We start from the raw sequence: 23,978 nt of genomic DNA, 5'->3' as shown, positions 1-23,978 counted from the left end.
TTGATAGCATAAAAATAGCTGAAGAGACTTGCAGCTTTTACATGGACTCAGTGTTTAATTGGGGGCTATACAGACTCAATCCATAGTTCAGGGAATAAAAAAAAGCTGGGCATAATTGGAAAGACGTAGAGATTTCTTCATCTCTGCTGTTCTCCAGCCCAGCAAGACTGTGCTCATGTAGTCCACATCAGCTTTCCTAATTTCCCATCCCCTCTAGCAGCTGCCGCAAGGAGGAACGCCTTGTCAGGTGCTCACCAGGGAAATAGCAATACAACTCCTGTCTTAGTTTTGGAAGAGAAACCACAGAGTAAGAACTGGCAGTTCACCCAGCTGGAGAGCCAGGGGAGCACAGAGAGGGTGTCTCTGCCTCTGGCATCCCCCCATCTGCACTGCTCTTGGGGTGAAACAGCTCCTGCCCAGGGCTTCACTGGGAGTATGGCTCCGGCAGCCGCTGACTGCGAAGGGAGGGTCTGTTGGCAGCTCGGGTGTAAGGTGTCAGCATTGTAGACAGCCGGACATACTCAGAGGGACCTCGTTCTCTGGAGGAGCACTGGGAGTATCTGTGAGAGGTGGCTTGTCTGTGGTGGTAGGAGAGCACCCTCACAGCCATAGCACGCAGCATCCACACATCAATTAGATCGGAGGAGGCAGTTTGCAATAAATCACCGCTTCAGCTTCTTGCACGCCGATTTCCCCTCGCGGACAAGCCCCATTACTTGCGGGGAATACAGCAAACTACACCAGTAGCTGTGGGAGAAGAGTGGCTTTGGCAAAGTTTTTGTCTGAACAGTTTCTGAAATCTGAAATGGAGGCTCTTGGCTCTGAGACAGAAGGAAATTAAAAAGTGACTTCTGTCTCAAAGCAGGCAGCTCAACAGACCTCTATTTCACACAGCCTATGGAAGATTTTGGTTTTGTGTGTGGCCAAGAGATCAAGCTGATCTCTTGGCACGCTACTTAGTGGCATGTAGTGTTGCCCTCTGGCCGGGCTACTTAGGAGGCAATTTCTAGGACTGGTGGCACCTGCAAGAAGCTGTCCAAGGGGTGACCCATGTGGTGGGACCTCCAGGGAAAGATTTGAGGAGCCTGGAGATCGTGTTTTCCATTTGGTGGCATAAATTATGAAGCTGTAAGTTATACTTCTAAGCATACAGAGTAAGTAGGGAGTGTTTTCGTTTCCACCTAAGGAAACTAAAAATCAAACTCATGGATTCACACATTCTTTCTTTGTATTACCTAATGCATAATAACTAGAAAAGTATTGCTTGGTGGTATTTGAAGCCAGAGGGAAACAGTGAAAATGTTGGTCTTATTTGAGGAGCAACTTAATTCAAGTAACTCCATTCAAATCAAAGTAAAACTATTTTCCAGAAAAGCAATGCTCTAGGGCAGCCTGTCCCAAAGGAGACATTAATCATTTGGGTCTAGTCCTTCATCTGGTCGATACCTCATGACTTTTCACTGCCACAGGATCTTCCTGAACTCAGTGCAACGTTTCTTCTCCACAGATAATGCTGTAAAACTGCCCACACTGCAAAAAAAAAAACAAGTTGTGAATCTTGCTGGATTAGAAAAGCAGTATGAAGTTTTGTATTTCACAGTTGCAAAAGATGGAAATATTATGTGCAGAAACATTAATATATTCATTTCTCCCTGACATTAACAAATAACTTTAAAAATTGAATAGCAGTAGCTAAAGGAGACAATAGCAAACATGTATATCATTACAGTGTATTTAAAAATGTGATGGGACACAGTACACTCTTTTTGTAGATAATTGAAAGAAAAGCTATAGCTTACAATGAGACATTAAAGATAGGCTTCATGTCACTTCACTTTAATCACCTAAAATGTAAACATTTAATCTGAGTTAGTCTATGCACTTTTTATAGCCAATAAAAAGAGAACGAGATCTGCAGAAGACAACTCATCCTAGTCTAAAATGGGTGCCAAAGCCTTGGGGATGAGGTGCCTTCTGGAGGTGCGTTTTCTTCCCCACTATTGAGGGAGCCTGGACAGCAAGCCTAGACCAGACACACATTTTTAGACGATTAAAATTAAGAGAGAAGTAGCCCAGCCTACACATCCAGGGATCCCACATTGTTTAAAGCCCAGGGGAGACGGAGAGGAAAGCGTGTGCACCGCCTTTGCTGGTGCGTGGCTGGTGGGGTGAGGCTGGGGGTCCAGGTCTGCAGAGCTCTGGGGTGCCAGCGACCAAACCTGCAGACCTTGGAGATGTTTCGGCTGCTGGATGGCTCGGTTTGCTCAGCATTCAGGAACTCACTCCTGATGAGCTCCCTCCACAAAGCTTGTGCCACTCTGGATTTATGTGAGCAGGGAGAAACTGCAATCTGAAAAACCAGCCGTGACCTCTGGGGCTCACAGCATTAGGATGGTTCTTCCTGACAGCTTCAACCATGCCAGATTATGAGCAATTAATTTAGCAAGCTATCAAAATAGTAGCATCTGTATATTGAAGCATTGTTCATTTAAGATAACAATGCCATACTTTTCAGCATCGTAACATTTTTAATTATTCTAATTCTTCCTTTTTAGAAAAGGCCTATTCATTATTGCACCTGTAATAAATTTACAATGTGTTTTTACTTTACAAAGCTAACTATGAAAAAATGGCTGTCAGGCAAACAAACTTATTCCTAACAGCATTTGAAATTTTAGACAAAGGGAAGATTCCCCTGGCTCAAGACCACCTTTTTTTTTTCCTGACTGATAATACGCTTTTGTCACTAATTTTGACTAATACTGTATGCCTTCTCCTTCACCATAGAATTTTAACCACATTTCTTTTCAGAGACAAATCGAGGTTCCTCTCTATTGGGGATGTATTTGTAGTCTTCCATGCACCCTTTTGCAGTGCAGCACTGCGTGAAGGGAGGGAGCTCGAAAGCCGCAGCGACAGCCCACTCCCACCTGCCTGTCCTCCTGTCTCTGGCAAGCACAGGACAGTGGTGAAACTCTGGTCCTGCCGGCTTCTCCCAGCCTGGTCTTTCCTTCAGGACGGGCATCAGGCAGTCTGCCCCTGTCCTCCCTTGCTGACCCTGGTTCCCACCGTAAGGCTTCAGATCTGCGTAGCTCCTACATGGCCGTGTTGTGAAAGATGGTGTTCAAGCTCACTTCCTTGCGTGGCCAAGCAGTCTGTAGCCCCCGTATTCCCAAAGGGGTCACAGTTAAAGTCCTTCTTCCCTGTTAGCCCAGATGGATCAGTCAGTAGTGCTGTCTAACCAGGCTTATTTCTGCAAGCCTTTTCTTCTCTTTGACCTTTATATTTCTCTGTTTTTACCTTTATATTACACAGGCAACCAAATTTTCAGCACCATCCCAGGAATATTAAAACAAACTTTATTATTCATCATCATTAGCAAGGTTTTCTTTGCTCTTAAAACTATATTTTCTCATTTTCACTTTCATCCTGGCTCTTTTAGAGCATCTTAGGTAGTTGGAGTAATTCCTCTGATGTTACCCTGAGACACAAAAACATAACGGTAGTCATATATCTGTGACTATATACACAGATTGAGCAATTTCATATTCAGTTTGTTTAGAAATTGTAATTGCATTTGCCCTTCTATGCACAGACTTCTGTATTTCTTCCCAATTTATCCCTAAAGCTGTTTTGGTTCCTGACCGCTGAATTCCCTTCAGTCTGTAAAAAGCCTTCAGGCAACAGAGCTATCAGCACTACATTCATTTTTTTCCCCAATGCTGTTTTAGCAGTGCCATGAGACTTCTCAAAGAGGCAGCTGAGCTTGGCCATATTCCAGTGGATGCCTTTGAGCACATGGGCTTAATTTTCTTCCTCATAGTAAATGATTCAAATCCATATTTTCTTTTTTAAGGCATTTTGAATAGTTATATTTTCTATTAGAAAAACAAATTACAGTAGTAAATCTATTTTAACTAGTATGGAATAAGGAGAAAAATTTATCAATGTAATGTCATTGACTCAAAACCTAGTGAAATATATATGTGATTCTTCACTCCTACATCTCTACCTGTGTTTATGTATTGCACTACCCAGTATGTGCACATCAGTTTGTGTAATGCAAGAATAAAAAACAGATTAATTTTTTTTAAGTATATAAATTCAATTCTACCTTCACAGCATATCAATGAACTGACATAATGCTGGCAATATTCTAGCCCTGTTTCAATTTTTGCAAAGTTCAAAGATATCTTCCTAAACTTGGGCATTTTTTATAAGCCTCCTGATGCCGGTAGCCTCCTCATGGCCTCTCCTGCTCCCTGCTCTCATAAAGTTGTACTGCTGCGCCATGGGGCTCAGGGAGACGCCCGAAGCTGGGAACAGGCTTCAGTATCTGCCACGTATAGAGATTTGAGGATTGGTCCCAGTGCAAGCCTTAATCTGTAGTGCATTTGTACTTGGGAAAAGTCCACTGATTTTAGTGGAGCTGATGAAGCTCGTGGCAATGTGTTTGTTCAAAAACTTGGTTTCATGAAATAAAGAACATGCCATGAAAAATATCAGTGTGATGCTGAGCAGGCCCACGATGTTCAAGGTGTAAATACTTCTGGAGTCACTTTGTGACTCCGGCTAGAAACACAGCAGGGCAAACTCCGTATCTAATCTGAGCATATCACTAACCTGTGGTTTTAATAGGCTAGACAATAACAGTGTGTTAAAATCAAATATCTACCAGTTTCCAGAGCACTGGTGCCTGCAGCTGCTCTACACTTGCCACTCTCACAGACAGCACCTATCACAGGGCTTGGTCCACAGGGAGGGGGCAGAAATCTCCTCGCCTGATGTCATTCAGCACCCACTCCAAAACAGCAACCCTCGTGCTGGATGAATCCTTCCCTGGAGGTGCCTGTCTGCCCCCCAGACTGCAGAGGGAGCCTGCATGATGACTTAAGCCTGATTAGGCTAGCTGCAATGAACCCAGTCTAATTCAGCAAAACACTGAAGCACAGGCACAAATCCCTTGTTGCTCATCTAAGCGCATGGGTATGCATTTCATTTGATCATCAGCTTGTGCAGAAGTCAGTCTGACGTGCATGTGTTTACGTTTCAGAATGTGCTTAATTCAGGGGCTAGGACGGTTTGTTGTACTAGGGTTTGTTGGTTGTACTAGGATGGTTTGTTGTACTTAAAAACTGATTTTAGGTCTAGACAGGGTGATCAATGGCTGTTCAGTACATATTGTTGGTATACTGCAGCCGTGCCCCATGGGGGAAAGCTATACCAACCCACTGCATTAAAAAAAATTATCATAGTGTGAAAAATAATTATTCACTTGAAGAAGTAATTTCAAATTGTCCATGTATCATCAGTGAATCATGGCTCAAGAACAATCTGAACTTCTTCAAAATGTCTGAACATTGAAAAACTCTATGGGCATCATGAAAACTTGAGGCATTTCAGCCAAAACGGTGAGATACAGGCATATGAAAAAAGGGGGTTGGAGTGGAAACTCTTATGCGACCTTAACCACAGTAGTCAGGACCGTTGATGATAATTACCCCTATAGTGATTTTTAAAACACGGGGGGGGGGGAGGGTTACTTACTAAATTGAAGGTACATGTTGCAGTTCTACTCTTCTTCCTCTCTCTTTCGTGAAGTTGATTTAGAATTGATTTTCTGGTCATTATGAAGGGAGCCCTTAAATATGCAGTGAAATCCCAGTGACTTCATGGCCTTTAAGTGAAGCAGACGCGTGTAACCGTCGTGTCCATCTCTTCCCCTGTAGCTCTCCACTGCTCTCATTACAGTTGAAGCCAAATACTCACTTGACAAAGCGATAGTGATTACTTCTCTGCTTTGTGGTCTGCTTCTCTGCTCCTGCAGACTGTATGTCTTCCTTTCTTCTTTAACATCTCAGACACCTAAAAAACCCTGATAGATTTTTATCTCCTTGATCTTTTTATAGTGTTACATCCTGAGTTAATGGTACTGTAGTATATGCAAAGAATTTCCATTTTTTTAAAGTTTAATAATCTGTAGTTAAAATCACTTTGGACAATATTATTACAGCTGTGTTTGAGTTAATAAAAACCAGATTCTTGGTGGTATAATTTGATATAAAACTATTTCATTATCATAATCACTAGGATTTAAATTAGAATTATAAACCAAGACTGGCTCAGGAGTTAAGTTGTATGAGCTAGAGAAAATTAGGCTGACTTGCACTCCAGTATATAACTTCTACTTTTTAGTCTGTACCTACAAATTAACTAATAGTCTCTCTAATAGCCCAGTTCTGATTTTAACCTGCAGTAGCTCTGTTTATTAATGGGAGTTATTACTAGCTTTCACTGGCATGAGATCACAATTAGGCTTCCTATCTTAATTTCTCTCAGTATATTATTTGGCCAGAAGTTATATAGCAGAAATACATCACTCTGGATGCTACGAACTAAATGAATTCTCTAGGGGAGAATTTTTTGTTTCAGTGAATCAAGTTCATAGCTGAATCTGTACGAGCAATAGAAGCTGCAGGTATGCATCAAGGACAGAATTTGGGTCCATCATCAGCCACAGTTGTGTATTTAATACTCCAGGAGTAAATCCAGATTGGAGTGATTGCTGTTTCTCTAATTGACTGTAGTGACCTGATATGAAGCCTCAAATTACAGTGATTGGTTTCCAAAAAGTCTATGAATAGAATTACTGCCTGTGTGGGACTACTTGCCAAAGGGCTTGCAAGACTGTAGTGTTTTATATTAAACTGGATGAGAAATAATAATAAAAATAATAAATAATAAAAAATATATTTTTTCAGAGTCACTTTTCTGTGAAGAAAGGAGCTGCGGCCTTGGGTATTGGTACAGACAGTGTGATTCTGATTAGATGTGATGAAAGGTAAGTAAAGATGCCAAATACAGCTCTTTTTATCGGTACATAGAAGAAGATCATCAGGTGTTCGGCTCAGGGAGAGCATATAGGATGCAGTCAGCAGCTGGTATAATTCATCATAGCGCTATCATCTTTAACAGCCTTACAGTGCTTTATCCCGCTTGAGGAACTGGCTCTGTCAGTAGCTTCTTTACGAGTCAGTTTTTGGAGCTCATCGAAAATCTTAAAAGTTCCTTTCCTCAGGGATTTCTGATGTTTCTTTTTCTTTCATCCTGAAGTGAAACAAAAAGTCCAACTAACAATCATTCTTTACACATTCTGCTAAGAAATGAGGAAGAAGCTTGTTTTGGTCAAAATGGAGCATTTAGACACTCACATTTTGATCTATTAAAATGAACTGAAGTGGGCCTTTTAAAGCAGTAAATATTGAGGTGCATTTGCTAATGTAATTCTATTACTTCATGCTCTTGCCATCCTTCTTAGCTGGACTACATTTCCCCCAGTGCCCCTGATGGGGACACCCCTGCGATGGGATGTGGAGAGAAGGGTCTTGGCAGCGTTGTGGGCAGCATAGGCCAAGGAGGGGGATGGCCCATGGAAAGGAGTAGCACAGCAGGCACCTAACCTACAGGTCCCATCAGCAATGCAAAACCAGTGGTAGATGGCTTCTTGTTTAACTCACCCAGCTAAAAGGTTTTGATTCTCTATGAAAACCCATTTTGAGAAAGCAAAGGAATGTTAACAAAATCAACATGTTCTGATGAAGATTTTTAAATTTTAGGGAAAGCACGCTTTCTATGCGACAAAAATTAATAGAACAGTCCTTATCGATTCTACTGAGAATCTTTTCAATAGAATATGCTCTTACTATGAGTCCCAAATATCATTGTTATAAGGTATTGAATTATTATTGCTCTAGCATAAATGGAGGGTTTTACCGCTATCAAAATACTCTGCTCCCACATTAAAAGAAGAGCATCAACTAAGCAATTTACAGTGCTAATCACAGCGCCTGCATATTGACTTACGGGCTTATTATTTCTTTATTAACAAAAGACTGAGCACACCTTGAAGAGGAATTAATGACAACATCAGCACAACCAACACACATCCAAATAAACCTCCGATTGTTTCTGTTCACTAAACACAGACATGGATCAATGAAGTCGTGTCTTCCTTTTCTTCTTGTGCAAATTCAGTGTGATGTTTTTCTGTGAAGACCACAATGCATAGCCTGCCCACCCTGAAGTAAACAGCGGGATTACTGCTTGTCTCACCAAATCCCAGCAGATGCCACTGGGACAAAGCGGGCTGTTTGTACAGGATGTGGGCTTGTGCAGTGGAGAGGACCCTCTGTGAAGATGCGGACCTGTGGGAGGGTGAAGGAGCACCACGAGGTCTTTTTGATGTTTCCAGCATGACCAAGCACACTTCTTGGTGGCTCTTCTCTTCCCCGTCCTGACCCACACCCACCAAGTTTGCCTTGTTTTGCTGTATCATGGGACTACGTAAATGTGTGGTGAATGTGAAGCCAGGAGAACATGCAGAAAATCATGTTCTTGCTCATACTCCAGACTGAACAATCATATATTTCCATGGCCTCTTTTACTACCATGCAGACATCTTGGTAGCAATAGCATATTACCTGCAGGTTTTGGGATCAAAACACTTTAGTATGGTGTGGCAGCAATGAAGACTGTGTACAGATGTGGGTAATATGAGAAGATTTTGACACCAGCACGTAGTCTATCTTCAGTGTCCTTTCGCTGCTGAGTCTCGTCTGCCTCTTCCGTAGCCAACATACTGCTTGCTCCTTGGTAAAGCTTGGCATACTCAACATGACCAGGGGCTGGATAATCACTTGTCTTGGTAAACAAATTTTGGCAATGAAGGGTTCTGCCCAGCTCTGTGTGTGTTTGTATGCACAAGCTCAATAAATTAGAAACCATTAAAGACCAACATCTAAACTATGTTTGGAGGAGGAACTCATTGCCTTCCTTTGGCATGCCTTTTTTTTTCTTATTCCTCTAATGATCCCAGAAACAGTTTTTGAAGATAAAACAACTGCTGCTTTTCTCTGAACATGTCATGTGACTGGGGGGAGCTCACAATGACTTGAATACTCTTTAGACCTTGAACTTCTATGAGAAAAATCAGGGCTAATTTTTAGGCAGATTTTGCAAAAAACTCAGCAGTGCAAACCCATTTCTACTGAAATAATTACTGACTTATTGTGAGCTGTGTAAGGATGAAAACTTACAAAACCTAGCAGTATCTTATTACAAGAAATTAGTAATTTTTTTTGAATTTACATCCATCCAAATGTCATGAAAACACTTCAGGGTTTTTTTTTATGTAAAACTAAAACTCATGGTTTTATTTGTTTCCCTAAAACTGCTATTTTGAGCTTTAGTAAAGGGGTTTTTTTATAGTGCTTTAGTGATAGAAAAAAAATGTGTCCAACTATACCAAACACTGAAAACGTCCTTCAAAGTACATATACACATAAAAATCTAAATGGACAACACTTAAATCCAGCGAAGAGTTTATTCCTGTAATGTGGGGAGCTGCCATGTTTGTATTGCTGTTATGCATATTCTCTTCTTCGCTAGTCTTGCTTGTGGCTAAAGCAAACAAAAAGCTTAACCTCAATATTCAATATCAGCACTGTTTTACCTTGCGCCTAATTCATTTACAGGATTTCATAAATTAGCCTTCAAGCCTTACACTGCTGAGTCTGAATCTCATGTCAATGGTTCATACTAAATATGTTGCAAATACAGTATACAGTCAATACAATGGGCCTGACAGTGCATTGAATGAGTCTAGACTGGTAGCTTCTTCTCATATCCTGCTTCAAGTAAATGCGAACATGTAATGCACCAAACTGTGGAACAGTCGCCCTGAAAGGAGTTCGTCCCTCGGATGGAAACATGGAAACGACTGCTTACACCAGAGCTGAGTCGCGCTGCTCAAGGCCATGCAGCTCAGCTGGCATTTTTTGTGCCTGCTGAAAGGGGACCGTGGGGTTTGGCACCCAGCGAGCTTCTTGGGACCCTGGGCTGAGCCTTTCCCTGGGAGCCTGCAGCATATTGCCAGGGCTGTAATGTCAGACAGGAGCAGGAGGCTCCATGGAGCAGCATCAGTCTTTAATGAGGGTGGCCACGAGATAACTTCCCTCCGTTACCACCACCATATTGATGCAAACTGGTTGACAAAATAATTAGGGTAAAAACTCAGACTAATGGTCAGAATCTTTTGTGCTCTTCAATGCTGCATAAGCCTTGGGCAGAAAAGTCACTTTGTTCATTATTTGGGTTTCCTATTAAGTGAAGGAGTAACAGCAAGAGCTGATTTCACGATCAAATTTCTAATATAACTCTCTTGCTCCAGAGGGAAAATGATCCCATCAGACCTTGAAAGAAGAATTCTTGAAGCCAAACAAAAAGTAAGTTTACTAGCTTTTCTGCTTCCAAAAAAGAAAAAAAACCCCAAGGATTATAGAGCTAGTTGTTTTGCTTTCCTTGGTAAAAAAACATAGGCTTGCCCATTAACTTTTGATTTATTTCTCATAAATGTAGCCTGGCAATTAGTGAGGCAAGAGCTGCTGAGAAAATAGGTTTAGAGCTACTTTATAATCTCCATGAGGTATTTGGCTTTTTTTATGTGTTCCTCTGCATAACATGCTCCTTTTTTATATTATCGGCCTATGATCCAGTTCCTCAGCTGAATATTGGCAAAAACAGAGTAATCATTTGGGTAATTTGTATGTGTTTTAATGTGTTGAAAGTATTCCTCATAGTCATCAAAACAATGGAAGACAAACTAAAATCCACACATCCTTAAAAACACACTACTTTTGTATGTGTTCATTAATAGAAGCTAGAATTAAAACAACAGATTAAAGCATGCAGTGAACTTAGCCCTGTGCCTTCAACAACATTTATGTAAATAATCATTAGAAACATAGCATTCAAAGCTCATTAATAACACAAATCTTCATTAAAAGCTTATTTGGTCTAAGAAAAGCCATGTAGTAGATAAAAATGAAAGGCAACATGGCAATAGAGTACCACCAAAACTTACTGACCGTGTATTTCACTTTGCAGAGGGAAGTTTAGATCTTTTTGATAGTTTAAACACCAGCTCCGCAAAAAGTGTAGCCACTCTTTACCTTTGTTGCTCTGAGTACTGCTTATGAAATCAACAGAACTACAAATGAATTTAAAATGAAACACTCGTATAAATTATGGCATGTGACGGGCAGCGAGTCTTCCTCTGTGAGGCACAGCATTTAGCAGAGGGAAGCCAAGAGATGGTCCCTGGCCTCCGCGGAGATTGCTGTCTCCCCGCTCTGCAGGAGGGATGGGGCTGGAGGTGAGCCCCGCACCTCCCCTGTGCATTGCCCCCAGGAGACACCCCCAGACAAGATGCTCCCACTGACAGGACGGGGCCACCACACGTTCGGGCACTCAGTGGGATGATTGTAATACAGCCCAGGGCACAGTCCACCAGAGATACTTCTTGCGCTGTGGTGCCTGGGTGAGGTTTGTTTTACGCAACATCATGCAGAGCAGACCTTTTTGTTTCAGGCAGGTGGCATGGAGCAGAATCGTTCTTCTGAGCCCTTACCTGTCTCATGCATCCTAATAAATGGAGGATGCTGGTTTGGAAGTTTGCTGCCACCTTAAGGTAGAAACTATAATATCACTAGCATCTGAACTAAGAGAAAACCAGTGTAATGCAGCAGGGCTGTCCTCTAGGAGACACTTGTAGGCTCACTATGGAGGCAGGGCTGCTGCACAAGCGGAGTGGGGGCTGCTGCAGGCTGAGGAGGCTGCAGCACCTGGCCTTGCCAAACACCTCTGTGCTTTCTTGCAGGGATTTGTTCCTTTTCTGGTGAGTGCCACAGCTGGGACAACAGTGTACGGGGCGTTTGATCCTCTCATAGCTATTGCAGACATCTGCAAGAAATACAAAATCTGGATGCACGTGGATGTAAGTATCATCTTATGGGGGGGGCTGGATTACAAGGTGTATTAGCATTCATTTATTCATATTGGACAGTGTCATCTCGTACAAAACCAGTTGTATTTGGTTCCTGTAATTAAGACTACACCCAAGCGCTGACTTGCCACTCCTCTGAAAGGCTCAGGTCGGGGGACATTTTAGGAGCTGTCACTGTGTGGTACTTTTGGCAACTGGAACACTTAAGATGACCTAGTTTGAGTGCTTTTGGCCTTCAGTTTTATCTCTAAACACCATTAGTACAAGAAATATGTAAGAACGATACTGAGCACTTGCTCAGCTTCTGCAGCAGCCGCAAAATAAATACATAAGGAAAAGGCTACATTTGTCTGGAATAAAGTACCGCAAATTGCTGAACAGGTTAATACAAATGCTAGAGAAATTTATCAGATTGGCTACTTAGCTTTATCTGGGCTTTTGCCAATAAATCTTTCTGAAGGATCATCTTTCAGCCCTAGAATGGCTTTTGTGTCATTTTTGCAGATCCTTTCTCCAAAGAGGCTTGGCAATTGAATTTCCACAGGGCTGGGTATCTCACTTTTGGATTACTGTGTCAGCCAAAATCGCTCCAATTCAAAGGAAGAATTCCTGTGTACCTTAAACTACTTCTCCGTCCCATGAAACGCCTGCTTGTCCCAGATCTCTGTGAGCGAAAGCAAATGAGTAGGAGGCAAGCAGTAGTGATCTGAAATACGATGGAAACTCACCAGAGCAGCTGAGATCCCAGTCCGGTTTGTTATCATCACTTAGGCACTAAAAGAGAAAAGGCTGCTTACCCAGGAGCAGCTCCACAAGTCATTAATTAGTGTGAGGCAGCCCAATGTGGCAGTGTCAGAGGAGGTGGCGAGGGAGGGGTTAGCAGACGATAAGGGTTGGCGCTCAGATTATGGGCTATAAACCACCGCTTCCAAGGTACTGGAAGAAAATCGTTAGTACAGCTAATGCCTCAGGCCCCATCTGCCTGGTCATTTTGGAACACGCCACATCAGCAAGAAGAAAGAAAGGGCCCCAAACTGATGTGAACGCACAGATGTCATCACAGAGAAACAGAGTTCTCTTCTCATTAAGATAATGTGTCTTGCCTTCTAGGGAGCATGGGGTGGTGGGCTCCTGATGTCAAGAAAACACAAATGGAAGTTAAATGGTGTTGAAAGGTATGATTTATTAACATTAATTTAACACATTTATTAAATACATTTTAACACGCTTGTGATTACCATAGCAACGTCTATAAATAAAAATAAAAATCAATGTTATCTGCAAGATACAGTATGAAGGAATTATGCAAACTGTTCTTCCCGTTGAAGTAGCATTGCTGAGTGCCTTTGTTCAGTGCTACAGTAGTGTGGCACTTTGTTTTGTAGTACAAACAGCAGACGTTTCTTGTTTGCGTTTTCATTCCTTCCAGCATGCATTTGCAGCTCCAGAATGGTTCCTGCAGCATCCACTGATTCAGTGGGCAACATGAATTAGCAATTGCATTCCTCTAAGAAATGAATCTTGGAGGTCTTGCATGCTGAAGTCGAAGTATAAAAGGTGGATGCAGCTGCAGTTTGGACGGGTGTCCTGGCAGTCACTGACCACTGCTCTGTCACGTCTGGAGAGACCATCCCCCTCCAGGCTGTGTTAATGACAACTTTGCAGTAAATCTGTGCCTGGGTATACACAGTTGTAGTCATGAGCTCATGAACATCGCGCGTACACACAGATGAACGTAAGTGATGCTAGTCCAGTTCAGAGTCTGGAAAGACTGAACTTAAACTTACAAACAGCTGCTTATTCAGAAACTTTTAGTTAAGCTGTGGAACTCCTTGCCATAGATTGTTAAGATTTACCTGCGTTCGAGGGAAGACAAATAAAAATAATTGGGGACTTCTGTGAGCCACAAATGACTGGGGGCTCAGAGAATATTTGAAGGAAGGTCGTATATGCTTGCCCTGTTCCGTATTTAGGCCACTTGCTAGAGACAGTATAGTGGGCTAGATGGAGTCACTCTCACATTTGTGTATTTTCTGAAGCTCATGCTGTTCAAGAGCAAATTATTACTCTGTTCCGCCTTTTTAATCTCTACATCGAATTGCTGTTCCGGGCCAATTAAAATTACAAACAACTTCCTCATCCTGTTCCTAAAGATTAGGAGGATACCTTGATGATTCAGTTCCTTTCTCATACATCTCACAGGCAAAATGTGGAAAGCAGCCAATGGTTCTATGAACTCGATTCAGTTAAGTTAAGACTGGCTCCAGCGCTCCAAAGTTAGATATTGTGCATTAAAAGGATATACACCCAAATATCTAGCAAGTTAGAAAAATCTACCCAGTTGCCTGTGAGGACAGAGTATGAAAAAAATTGCTATCCAAATTCTGCTGGAATGAGAAGTTCAAGTTGAATCTATATTAGCAAATTTTCCAAATAATATTTTTAGACTGGATATTAGGAAACTTTTCTTCACCGAGAGGGTTATCAAGCATTGGAACAGGCTGCCCAGGGAAGTGGTTGAGTCGCCGTCCCTGGAGGTATTTAAAGGACGTTTGGATGAGGTGCTTAGGGACATGGTGTAGTGGTGGTTTTGGCAGTGTTAGGTTTATGGTTGGACTCGATGATCTTAAAGGTCTTTTCCAACCTATATGATTCTGTGATTCTGTGATTCTGTAATATGCTTTAGATCCAGATCTCCACTGGATTTTATCTGGTGCTTTGATAAGCAACCTCTCCATATGTTTGGCAATGAATTAATTAAATCTGTCATTTCCAGTGCTGTTCCTCTACTTGATGGACCTTTCAGTTTGCCCAGATTTCAAATGTGGGTACCTTTAGAGAGGGGACTTACGAGACCCAACTTTTATGGACATTCCTGTTTCATGGTAGATACTGGAGTACAACCCAGTCGTCACAGTCTGGATAGCAGAGAATTGGAGCTGTTACTCATGTTTGATAGGGGAGAAAGGGACAAGGAGGGAGCGTTGAATGGAGCGCTCTGTGCTCTGAGTACTCCCATCCTTCTGGTAGCAGACAGTCCAGCAAAAATACTCCTGTCAAAGGCAGGAGGAGTTGCAGGACCATCCCGTTACAGTGCCCTCCAGCCCCACATGGTCTCAGATCTCAAGCTGCTCCAAGGCACCCTGAAGGAAGCATTTCGCCTGGTGTCTGGAGCAGATCAGTCTGGCCACTGTCAGGAGTTTCGGTCTGGTGTCCCTCTCCCAGAGACTCGGGCAGAGGGTGACAGCTACGTGAGAAAAGCATGTTTGCAGCTGAACGAGCGCTCCCAAACAGGGTCTGGGCATCCTCCCCGAGGCTGTGGCTGGTCAGTGAGTGCACCTCAGTCTGTTTTTAATGATGGCTGAAGACCAAATTCTGCCAGGCTTGAATCTCTCCTGTCATCCATTTGAAATCTCTAAAGGAAAACTTTTCCGCTTTTTTTTTCTGTCTGTGACCCACAGCCAAAAAATCCCATAGGTGCTTGGTGCTCAGTTATTGGGGCGAACATGAGATGCTTTAAAAAAACATCTGTGGATCTGTGTAGCTTTTTTCCTTCACTGTTTGTCTCAGCCAGCAACTTCTTCAAGCACATACTGATGGCTGAAGCCCAGAATAATGGATAACAAATGAAAAATGATGGATTTTTATTTTACATAATTGATTTTTTTCTGTGTGCAATTGGGAAGTAGTTAGGGAAATAAATGACCTTAGGGTAAATTAAATGTTTTAGGTGGATAATTAACATCTGACTGTTGTCAGTAAATAATCCTTTTGCTTGAGAAAACCCATACTACTAGTATTACCTAGAAGTCTTTTAAAGAATTTCTGCCTGATTCTGCGTAGGCACAGATAAAAATTAAAAAGTATCATATCAAAGGAAATTCATAGACCCGAATGCATGTTCAGAATCATTAGCTTTGGTGTTGCAATCAGATGACTGACTCTGAGCTGATTAAAAGCTGCCAAATACTTGAAAAGCCAAGCCAAGTGGCCAGATGTTGCCTGTGGAAGACTGTTCCCTACAGATTTTGTATCAGACACTTGTGCAGTCCCATTTAAATAGCAAAGAAGAAAGCACAGAAGTGCTGCCCGGTGTCCATGTGAATTTTGGAGTTGCTTGCTTTGAAGGAGTGAAAGCAATTTGGCAGGAAATGATAAGGACATGCATAAACCTATGGCGCTTGTCTCCAGATCCTACAAAGGAAAATCCTGCCAGATTCCAACATGCTCACCTCTGTTCACATAAATGTTACCTCCAAGTGTGTCCTGGGTCCTTTAAGTTTTTACATGCCCCAGCTGACTGATTTATACCATCAAAACTCAAATCGCTGCATGATTTCCTGTGCACTACATGAAATCCTGTGCACTATGCACCCTTGACAGCCTGCCAAATAGGACGCAAATGTATACATCTATCAGCTAATCATCGTATGTAATAATAGTAATTAACAAATAGCCAGTCAAGCGTAACACAAAATTAAAATAATAAACAACTGGACAATCTTCCATTCAGCCCTTGCCACAGTCCCAAATGTCTCTTCTCTAAGCTGTGTTGTGACAGGACCCTGTTTGTTCACAAGATCTGGGCTGACAGTTATTTTTGCAGTGAATATGTCCTGAAGGGAGGCAGGATCAGGCTCTTTTGTGGAAGGGTGGATCAGTCCTATGTTTATTACTATGGTAGTTTTGGACCCAGTCCTTCAGTCGTGTGAATTATCATAGTCAAGCTAAAATTAAGGAGCTATGAAAATTTACCATCAGCAAAGCAATGCGAAAAATTACTTTGGGCCAGGTTTTCCAAGTTACTCAGAGACTTGGAGGTACCCAGAATTATTTAAAGGAATTTTCAAAAAAGTCTATGTATGTGAACTACTTACTAAAATCTTACTGAAACTGGAATCAGTGGGAAGGAATATGCTAGCTTGCCAGCTTCCTATCTGCCTCTTTAATCAGCTGTGTGACTTTAGAAAGTTCGTCAGTCAGGTGGGTGTTTTTAGGAAGTTTGCCCTATGTTTATGAAGTGTAGATGACTCCCCGGAAAGTTTAATACTGATTAAGTTTAGTGGATAGAGCAATTACCCTGTGGTAAGTTGCCAGAATTGTCATCCAAAAACCAACTGGAGTGGATTAGGTCCTTTATGAAGGCATTACTTTCCTAATATCTGCCATGATTATTTTCAGCTTTGCTTGCTCAGAAAAAAAAAATGTGCACATTACTACATGTTCATTATTCTTATTATTATTACTAAATGCCTCCATGGTTTCAACACCATAGTACAACATCTGAGTTTCATGTGGTTTGCTGTCCCAGGGCCAATTCGGTGACCTGGAACCCTCACAAGATGATGGGCGTCCCGCTGCAGTGTTCAGCCCTGCTAGTAAGAGAAGAGGTATGTCCCAATATGCTCACTTCTGTGATCTTTTCCAACATTTTGCTTCTGAAAATACTGTATGTTTTCTTCATAACTGTGTCATAGCTAGTATTTGCTAATATGATGAGGATTATAAAAGAAACTGAGAAGTAGACCTCTAGTTACGTGCTCAGGCTGTTACTGCAAAAGGAATTAAAGCAGCTGTCTAGCAGAAATGATAGATCCAATTAATGGCAATGTCTCTACAGAGTTTTGTGGCTTTCCATTCAAAATGTCCATAGTTAAGTTGTGGGTGCATAGCTGTGTAACCCCACTGGTCTCTGTGTAGCATAAAATGTAGCTGTAGGCAAACTCTAGTCCCATACCATAGGATGAATGGTATGGTATACATGCAGCATGTCATTTGGTCCAGAATCTTGGCATCATTACACTTTGTAGACTTTTATGATAGGTATTTCAGCCCAGCTCTGATCCATATATCCACTTTGGGGCACATGGAAATAAAAAGGGAAGACTACGTTCACTTGGAATAAAAAGTAGACATTTCATTTAGTGCTAGAATTTGAATTACCCTTCAAGCCTGTAATTTTCATATAACATCAGTTACTGGGACAGCTGCTATACAACCACCACTTACAAGACCAGCTATCAAAAAGCTGGTTGCTGTTTTGCTAACAGCTGTACAACAGATTGTATACAAAGTGATTGTACTTAGGAAGAGAGAAGCTGGCTTTTATTTGCCCTCTGGGTCAGTTCCCCAAGACAAAGCCTGCCTGGTTGAAGTCAGTACCATCCTTGACCTTTAGTGAGAACAGGTGGCTCAGATTAAGAGAAAGCCAATTTTTTTTCACTCTCATTTTACTATCTCAGTTTTGAGTTACACATAAGGATTAGACTGGATGATAAACAGCCAAGTTTTGGTTCTTCTTGGACTGGAAACTGCAGTTTTAGGCAACAGCCCTAAGGTATACCTTAAACTTGGTTGAGGACTTAACTAGAGCCAGAACATGACTCTGCATTTCACTTAAAAAGCTAAAAAGGAAACCTCGTGCTTTCATGAGCCAGGTTTCTTCACCTTGTTGGCTTCTGGCCCTCCCACAAAGCTGCTTCTCAAAATGGTGTCTTGCAACCCAGAAATAGCTCTAGCTGGCTGTTTAAAGGCCATATGGTCTTCTGTCTGTTCAAAGCTTTCTATACCACTTAAGCATCCAATCTGCAGCTGAGGGTTTTGCAGAAAAGAACTGTGCCTACAAAGAAAGAAAACAGTGAAAATCAGAATTTTAGAGACCAAAGCAATTAGAAGAGTGGTGTGACATTATTTAGATTAGTCATCAAATTGGCTTGATCTGACTCAACCAGAAAAAAGCCTTCCAAGGAAAGGACGAAAAAGGAACCAGAACAAGGAATAAAAAGCGAGAAATGAACTTATGCATAATGATGCTAGGAAGCACAATGTCCAGCTTTTTTAAAAAAAATGCCTTGGCTCTGGGAGTGGATTACACATTGCTGGGTGAGGTACCAAGGTGTCCTGGGCACTGAACAGGATATGAAAAACTTAGTCCACTGAGCAACTAAGTCTGGTTCTGTCCTTTTTTTGTGATCTTCCTTTTGCACTTGGACACATATTCCACTGAATTTGAGTGTTTGTAATTTTTCGCCCAAAGCAACCCTCAAAACGGTAGTCACATCTGTGCCAACATCACTTTTTTGTGTCTTTATTTCTATAAGGGATTGATGCAGAGTTGCAATCAAATGCATGCTTCCTACCTCTTTCAACAAGACAAGCACTACGACCTGTCTTACGACACGGGAGACAAGGCTTTGCAATGTGGACGGCATGTTGACGTCTTCAAGCTATGGCTGATGTGGAGGGCGAAGGTAGGACTGCTTGCAATATATTTGTTTGCATTAAAATAATGCACACCAGATACAGGGTTTTTTCTGTAATCATCATTTTAGAGAATATCTGACCTGAATTTCCCATATATAACATGAAAGAAAGAACATTATTATTTTCTGGGTTTTTATACTTTTAACAATTTAGCTTCAAAGCAGCACACATGATTTTGAAACTTGAACTCCATGGCTTTGCGTAGCATTTGCTTTGTGTAACTGTAGGAGTCTAACAGCATAAATCATATACCTAAGAATGTTGTTACGAAGATTTCTGGAAATAAGAAGATGTTTTAATGACATAGAGAAATTAAACATGGCAGATCAAGACTGGAATGCTTAGTTTCATTGCATACAGTAGATACGAAGTCATCTTTTGAAGAGTAGAGGAAAACTCATAAAAATCTGTTCTCTGGGAAATCTGCAAACACCAGCTCTTAATAATTAATTCATCTGTATTTGTAGAATGCTGCTAAATAAGTTCTTCCATGTATTTATGCAATCTAATATGTCAAGTTGCCTCAGGTTTGTTCAGAGGAGATGACATCACTGTTTTCATTTCCAGAAAGCCTTAAAGATCCTCATGTGCTTCATTAAAACTCTGAAAACAATTCTGAGACAGACATCAAATGTAGCTGGAGGTGTGGGAGTCTGTAAAGGAGGATGCAAGTTTCTGTGGTCGCAATAGCTGTTGTGCTAACTGGGGTCTCCAGAGCGGCAGGCAATTTTAGCCACATGTCTCTCTTTAACTCCCAGCCATTCTCCCAGGGCTGGGCTAGCTCTACCCTGTTTTGAAATCTCTCTACATGGAGGGATAATGACAGGGGCTTTTAAGTCAGTTCTGCACTGCCAGAACAGATTTAGCAGGGACATGCATCCATTAGTCAGAGACTTTTCTTCTTCTAAACCCCATTTTTCCAATATGCCTTGTACTGCTTTTTCTCTTCTCACACTCCCCTTGTAATATTAACATTACAAAATAAGATGTGTGTTTCTTAAACGGTTTATCTATTCCAGCTGTTTATTCCCCTTCCTCCCTCATAAAGCTGGATCCTTTGTCTGTGGCATCACAGCTGGTGATTGCAGGAACAATTACGATGTCACAGAGAGAGGATTATGACTTCTGCCAGAGAAGAAAAAGCAGGATTTGCTGCAGCTCTTAACAACATAGCTTCTGAGTTTATATGGTGTCAATTAGAAAAGGAGAGAGAAAAACACTACAGAGGCAGAGCAGTATCTAAACAAAATGTGCATTTTCACAGGCATCAGGCTGGGCTCTAAAAGCATATCTGCCCATTCTGTGTTTAACTAAAAAAGAAAAATTATTCTTGGAAGAGCCCCCAGCACATCACCTCTGGAAGATTAAAATGCCCTGTTGTGAAGATAGCAGGCGACTCCCCATGTCTGGAACTCAACACCTTCTAGAGACCCTCCTCTGTGCCAGCCCAGGCTGTCCAAAACCGTGCTCAGCCTTTCTGCAAAATCTACCAACCAGGACACCCTTCATCAGAGGTGTCAGCAATATTTTGCTGAGAACTGAGCTAGTACCCAATGCTTTTTTATTTTGCAGAGGTGGCTGTAGGGGAGTCAGTGGCAAGAGCTAGAGACAGATGAGCTCTGCTTAGCATAAGTGTCCTTCTTCTCGTAGAATCAGATCCTTAATCTGTCCCACAGAGAATTCTGAGAGGTGACTTGTGCTGGTGCTTTGGCAAGTGCTGCATGGTCCTTTCGCTGTTCGGTTCACAGAACAGATAGTCACGTAACTTTTTTTCTCCCTCTGTCTCTAAAGGGAACCACAGGATTTGAAGCACAAATTGATAAGTGCTTGGAACTTGCAGAATACCTATACAATAAAATAAAGAACAGAGAAGGATATGAAATGGTGTTTGATGGAAAGGTAGGTATTGCAACTTCTTTTTCCCAGTTGGTCAACAGCACTTGCCTTAGTCACCTATTGGGATGCTACCAACAGGTGAAACCAAACAGCACGTGACAGAAAGCAGTGCCCCTCGTAACAAAACCTGTTGTTGTGCCAGTATCTCTCTTCATCATAGGATCCAGGGACAAGGGAGATGAGGGAGCTGTGCGTAAGATTTCAGTTTGCACAGTTTCACCCCACTGAAGCTAAACACTGGCATATCAGGCTAGCCCAGCACACACGCAGTTAGAACCAGCTCTTAAGTAATAGAAACAAGTTGTGGTTTCCTAATAGCAGGGTCTGTTACAAGTCAGGGGTTGCAGTGCCCCACACCACTCTGAAACGACGGTTGTGCAAAGCACTTCTATCAGCATCCTCAGGTGGGTAGTCACAGGGGACCTGGGGTGACCCGAGGAGGCCGTCTGCACTGCAGTCCCTGCTGCGATGGGTGCAGTACAGTGGGGCAGGGGCTGGTGTTGCTCGGGAGCCCAGCTGGCTCATGTGGCAGAGGTGACACCACCATGTGGGGTGCAAGTATCTCTAGGCATGTTGTTTCTGTTGAGGGAGTCCAGCTGAGGCAGGACCGCTGGGTGCCAGGTGCTCGGCTGGAGCACAGTGCCCAGGGCAAGGTAGTGCAGCCTGGGTTGTGTGGCTGTGCCTCTGAACTGTACCGGACTGTCCCGCGTTTGGCCAGCTCCTTGTGGGCAACCCTCTCCAGCTGTGATAGCTGGGGACAGGCCTGGTAGAGACCTCTGTTACAAAGTTAACTGGTGTTTTGCCTGTAAAAGAGAAAAAAAAGATTTCATTTTAGCTTTTTTCCTCCTACTTGCGATGGCTTTTGCTCTCCGTACTTGCCCTGGAAGGTTTTGTCTCTCAGAACATTGCTCCCTGGTAGTGATCGCTTAGGGCATGCCTAAGTGCTCTGCAGCACAAGGATAAGCGTCACCATGTTTCTTCAGAGATCACAGGCTCATACCCACATGCCACTGTGTGATCTATTTCCTGCACCTCGCACATCACCACTGAATTCGGTCCGCTGGGTCTGATCATGAGTAAAGGAACCGGCAGCAGCAGGAGCTGCTGTAACTCACACATTTAGCATCCAGCAAAGAGGAACGTAGCAAGGCAGGCAACTGTTGGGAGATTGCAAAAATACACAAAACGTCAACTGGCTCTTACTTTATGCCTTTCTACTTGGTGCTCCCATATAAGTTAAACTAGCTAAGATGCTGTGGTGCATGTGTATTAATATAGCAGCTAGCTGAATCAAACTGAGAAGTAATAAATTTCATTAAAGGTAAGAAAACCTTAGACTGTCTTATACACCACCTGTGACTCCTGTTTAGAGAACCAGATTTTAGATTATTCTGTCATGTAATAAAAGTAAATGACACGGTCCTCACCTCTAAATTATCTGTAATAGACTCCTTCCTTAGCCTCACGATCCCTTCAGCCTCTGGAGGGGACAGCACCTGCAAAATTTAGATGCCTCTCAGTAGGGGATAAATATATTTGCACAGCTGGATGATGTGTTTCTGTATCTGACACCCTGGGAATAAATTGCCTAAAATTATCTTTTCTGCATTAATAATGATGATGACTCTTAGTGGACCACAATAATGAAAACCATTGACTGCTGTCACAATATGATGTATGAGACAAGGGAAAGGCATGAACTTAATTGCGACTGAGATATTATGAGCATTTCTTACAGTGTAAACCATTATTCTGTGTTTAGCCTCAGCACACAAACGTCTGCTTCTGGTATATACCTCCCAGCTTGCGCAGTATGGAAGACAACGAAGAAAGAATGAGCCGCCTGATGAAGGTAAGCAGCGTCCTCCAGGACATCATGTAGTAAACAGTGAAATCCTTGCAGGCAGGCAACCCTCGAAATGGTCTCCCAGGGCACAGGGCAAGGTCACCTCATGATATTCCAGCAAATGACACCTCCGTGGTCATTTTACTGCAGGTTAGGCTGGCACCGCCTTACTCTGGTCTCCAAGTTTGGAATTCCCAGGGTTTGCCTGGTCTCTAGAGTACTTCTTTGAACTCAGTGTATATTTACTGAAATTACGGTAGCCTGCAATTGCCAAACCCAGCAAGTGCAACAATAGCTTGATAATACCATGGCACTCTGGTATACGAAAAGAAGATGGAAAATGATTGTAACAGTATGTTTTGAGCGCTACAAAAAACAGCTGCTGTGTGGCTGTCAGCAATATTGAGGAAGTAGGAGGGGAAAAAGTCCCCGGTGATTTTAAGAGCAGGACAAAGAAACAGGATAAACCCAATGTCTTTTCAGTGAGCCATTTATTCCTTAATGGAGGTTAACTTTTTTATCAGTATTGGATGTAATTTCCTTTTAACTGCTTCTTGTAGCTCTTCATCTTTTTTAAAAGAAGAAAACATTCTCTGTGTTTTGTTATAATAATAATAGTTATGATGGTAATCATGAAAATAATTAAAATAATAATTATTGTAATAACGGTAATGATCATCATCATCATCATCGTCCCCTGCTTTTTGTTACGTTGCAGGTGGCACCAGTGATAAAAGCCAGGATGATGGAGTATGGAACAACCATGGTGAGCTATCAGCCCCTGGGAGACAAAGTGAACTTCTTCCGGATGGTCATCTCAAACCCCGCAGCAACTCACCAGGACATTGATTTCCTGATTGATGAAATAGAACGCCTGGGACAAGATTTATAATAATCGGGCGTGAAAGTCTGTTCCTGGACCTCTAAGTAGACAATTAAGTTGTCACAAACTGTGCGAATGTATTTGTAGTTTGTTCCAAAGTAAATCTATTTCTATATTGTGGCATTGGAGTAGAGTACAGTTTAAAATCAAGAAACATGGCTCCTTTAAAGTCCTTTCCTGAGTTTAGAATACCTCCTTAATAATTAGCTGCACAAAAAGCTGCATTGAAACAAATAAGGAAGAACAGA

At 42.1% G+C, this 23,978-nt stretch overlaps 1 protein-coding gene across 1 annotated transcript in view; it reads left to right on the top strand.

The window, feature by feature from the left end:
- The window catches only part of GAD2 (glutamate decarboxylase 2), a 39,135-nt gene extending 15,396 nt beyond the window's left edge, over nt 1–23,739 (top strand). Inside the window, exons 8-16 of the mRNA XM_075495514.1 lie at nt 6,762–6,841; nt 10,229–10,283; nt 11,717–11,833; nt 12,953–13,017; nt 17,154–17,232; nt 18,943–19,092; nt 20,897–21,004; nt 22,764–22,853; nt 23,566–23,739. Of these exons, the coding sequence (XP_075351629.1) occupies nt 6,762–6,841; nt 10,229–10,283; nt 11,717–11,833; nt 12,953–13,017; nt 17,154–17,232; nt 18,943–19,092; nt 20,897–21,004; nt 22,764–22,853; nt 23,566–23,739 (918 nt within the window). The remainder of the gene's footprint in view (nt 1–6,761; nt 6,842–10,228; nt 10,284–11,716; nt 11,834–12,952; nt 13,018–17,153; nt 17,233–18,942; nt 19,093–20,896; nt 21,005–22,763; nt 22,854–23,565) is intronic.
- The last annotated feature ends 239 nt before the right edge of the window (nt 23,740–23,978 follow it).

This window comes from Mycteria americana, chromosome 2 (genome assembly GCF_035582795.1).
Source record: "Mycteria americana isolate JAX WOST 10 ecotype Jacksonville Zoo and Gardens chromosome 2, USCA_MyAme_1.0, whole genome shotgun sequence".
NCBI classification, from domain to species: Eukaryota; Metazoa; Chordata; class Aves; order Ciconiiformes; family Ciconiidae; genus Mycteria; species Mycteria americana.
This window is presented reverse-complemented; position numbering and strand designations above follow the sequence as displayed.